The following is a 3,073-nucleotide window of genomic DNA, read 5'->3' as shown; positions in this document are numbered from 1 at the left end:
TCAATGTGAGTCTTGCGGGTCCAACTGGGCTCTGCTGGGACCTACCTCTTCAAACCCGCACGTTGCCCTAAGTTTGTGTCTAGCAATTTGAACCCGCATTGCGTTAGGTATGTGAAGTGTGACTCAAAAGTTTACTCGTGAAAAGAAGAATTAGTGCAAAACATCTGACATCTATGACTTTTGTCTCTAACAAGAAAATAACAAAATGCATTGAAATGAAAGCATCATCAGAAGTAGGCACTATATAACCTCCAAAGATGCATCTGTCTTACTCGGTGCTTGGGACGTGATCATGCGAAATGGTTGAATCCTGTCTCTCATAACTGTTGTCAGCTGGAGGTGGTAAGCAATGAGACATGTCTAAAGAATGTCGCTGAATTGCCTGTGTTTGGATACAGTAAACCTGAACAATCTGTTCCCCGTGAGGCGGTGACAAAACACTAAGGCCTGTAAAACTCAGTATGGGCATAGTAACTGCAAACTCCGCAATATAATCCATGCAGGTGGATTCAGGGTTGGGCCCATAGTCCAGATGAACAGCATAAATAGCATTTTTCTTTGCATTTGCTGTTAACACAAGGCCCGTTTCAGATATCGCAACAACTTGATTGAAAAACGCATCTTCAAGTCTGGATTCAGAAGAACTCTTTAACTCCAATGTCTGTAAACAACGCCACGACTCAGCATCACTGGGAAGCAACCACCCTCCATCACCATCTGAAGCCCATATTTTCATCTTGTGATTCAAAGGACCCTGTGAGAATTAATATAAATAAATGTAAAAAAACAATAAGGGAAAAAGGATATATGAAATGAACTTGATCTGCACATACACCAGTGATAAGTATATTGTGATCTGGGTGCGCAGGGTGGGTTAAAAATGAAACAGAGTTGACTGGCAGACCATCATGTGGCCTCAATACTGCAATCGGTGAGGACTTTCGATCGACCCAGATCTTTATCTGTTAGAAAAATTAGAAGTGATTTAGCTAACAATATAATATCATTGTTATTTAGCAAGTGTAAAATATTAAGTTATTAACTAACCGTTCCATCAACGGAAGCAGAAACCAAGCGAGTAATCATCCAATGGCATATTGAAAGATCTGTTACTTCACCATCATGACTACCAACACACTGAACTCCATTAATCAATTTATCAACAGGACATATAAGAGGTTCCTCTGCAGAAGACACTTCATTTCTCCCAACTTTCGTGGTATCAATTCTCAACACACGTTTTCCGATTCCAACAACAAGAACTTCCTGCAACACATAAACACCAACACAAATATTGATAAAATACTGGAATAAAAAGCATCTAGAAATTAACATTTATTATTGGCAATGCAATTACTGGTTTATCGCAGTGCCAACAAACTCGAGGATGAACAGATTCCTCTTCACCTACGATCTGAATTGCAATAACTATATTCCCTATAATTTGTGGTTTATCTTCCTCATCTGTGCTTTCTGTAATTTTCCACACATAAACCCGTCCATCTACACTTGCACTGCATACGATTACATTACTATAAGTATACAACCCATAAGCAAAACAAAAGGTAATTTAGAAAAAAGGGAAACTCTAACCTAGCTAGAACGTGAACATCTTCTGCGAAGAATGCCATATCCGTAACCCTCTGAAAAAGAAAGAACTTAGCAGCATACATTGAACTATCAAAACAAACAACTAAGGGTGCGTTCGTTTCACAGAATTCATGGGAATTCAAAGAAATTGGAACTAAAATCCCATGACATGGCGTGTTTGTTTCGTTGGAATTGGAATCTTAATTTCCTTTTGGTACGTTCGGTTGTCAAGGAATTGGAACTGGAATTGGAATTCAATTCCTTCAAAATCCTTTAAATGAAGAGATTCTAAATCCTTACACAATGTGGAGGATTTCAAGTGAATTCGTTGGAATCTTTTCTCGAGGTTTTTTTTTTAACGAGAACAACGAATAAAATATTTTGGTTTTTTTACTTTTTTTGTTTTCGATTTATATTTTGAGTTATGATTTTTTTATTATTATATTTGAATATATTTTTGAGGGGTTTTTGATCTTTATAGAAAACTCCTAAAAAAATCATAACACAAAATATAAATAAAAAACAAAAAAACTAAAATGTTTCCGTCGTTATTCTCGTTAAAAATTAAAAAACTCAATTCCAATTCATTTGTCAAACGAACACACCAAGAATGGAACAGGATTTCAATTCCTTCAGATTTCAATTCCTATTGGAATGTTCAGATTCCAAATCCAATTCCTTCTGATTCCAAATCTTATGCAAATTCCAATTCCATTCCATTTCATTCCGTGAAACGAATGTGCCCTAATTATATTTGTTGTTGATGTATGATGTATCCTAGTTTTGTTTACGATTATTTGATTAATTAATCTACTAAATCTCAAAAGGGAAATAACAAACCTGAGTTAAACCTTTAAAGAGTGATCTCAAAGCCGTATTGATATTAAGAACCCGAATCGCTCCATGATTCAACCCATAACAGATATAGTTCATATTAACCGCAATCCGGCGACCGACAACCAGAACTGGCGACGACATGTACTTAGTAACGGGAGTAGCCTCAAGCTGAGGCTGCACCTCTCCAGGCATCCTGACATCAATATCATACACCACATGATCACCACTCACATGACGTCCCTTCGGCAGCAGAAGAGGATCATGAATGTGGTTAGGGTTATCAACTGGTGTAGGAGGTGGAGTGCTTAATAACGCCATCAAGCTATCTCTATCTCTACGATAAGGGTTAGATTTAGGGTTAGGGTCTCTGGTTTCCAGGGGAAGCCATAATCACAATACTTTATTTTGAAAACTAGGTTAGGATTTCTTTTTTATAATAATTTTTATTTATGACCATTTTTATTAACTTTTTTATATATCATGCACTTTAATTTTAAGTTAAAAATCAAATCTTGATTTTTGATTTATTTCAAATAAAACATTCATAGCGATATCGTTATATTAAATATTATGTGTATAAAAATGATATTTATAACAAAATGTTGTCATATATTTAAAAACTAAATTTACAAAGACTAAGGTTGTA

The 3,073-nt window shown here is 35.8% G+C and overlaps 1 protein-coding gene across 1 annotated transcript; it reads right to left on the bottom strand.

Annotated features, from left to right (window-relative positions):
• Nucleotides 1–268: 268 nt before the first annotated feature.
• On the bottom strand, nt 269–2,745 carry LOC143606052 (enhancer of mRNA-decapping protein 4-like). Its single transcript, XM_077081955.1, has 6 exons — nt 2,431–2,745; nt 1,594–1,643; nt 1,358–1,514; nt 1,048–1,266; nt 834–962; nt 269–754 (listed from the first exon to the last, which is right to left on the bottom strand). Exons 1-6 carry the CDS (start codon nt 2,743–2,745, stop codon nt 269–271), a joined length of 1,356 nt encoding a protein of 451 aa, XP_076938070.1.
• Nucleotides 2,746–3,073: the final 328 nt, after the last annotated feature.

The sequence above is a fragment of the Bidens hawaiensis genome, unplaced genomic scaffold, assembly GCF_021521415.1.
Source record: "Bidens hawaiensis isolate Kalapana, Puna unplaced genomic scaffold, B.hawaiensis_p1.1 tig00072851_1, whole genome shotgun sequence".
In the NCBI taxonomy this organism is placed as follows: Eukaryota; Viridiplantae; Streptophyta; class Magnoliopsida; order Asterales; family Asteraceae; genus Bidens; species Bidens hawaiensis.
Note: the sequence above shows the minus strand (reverse complement) of the source record. Positions and strands in the feature narration are given on the sequence as shown.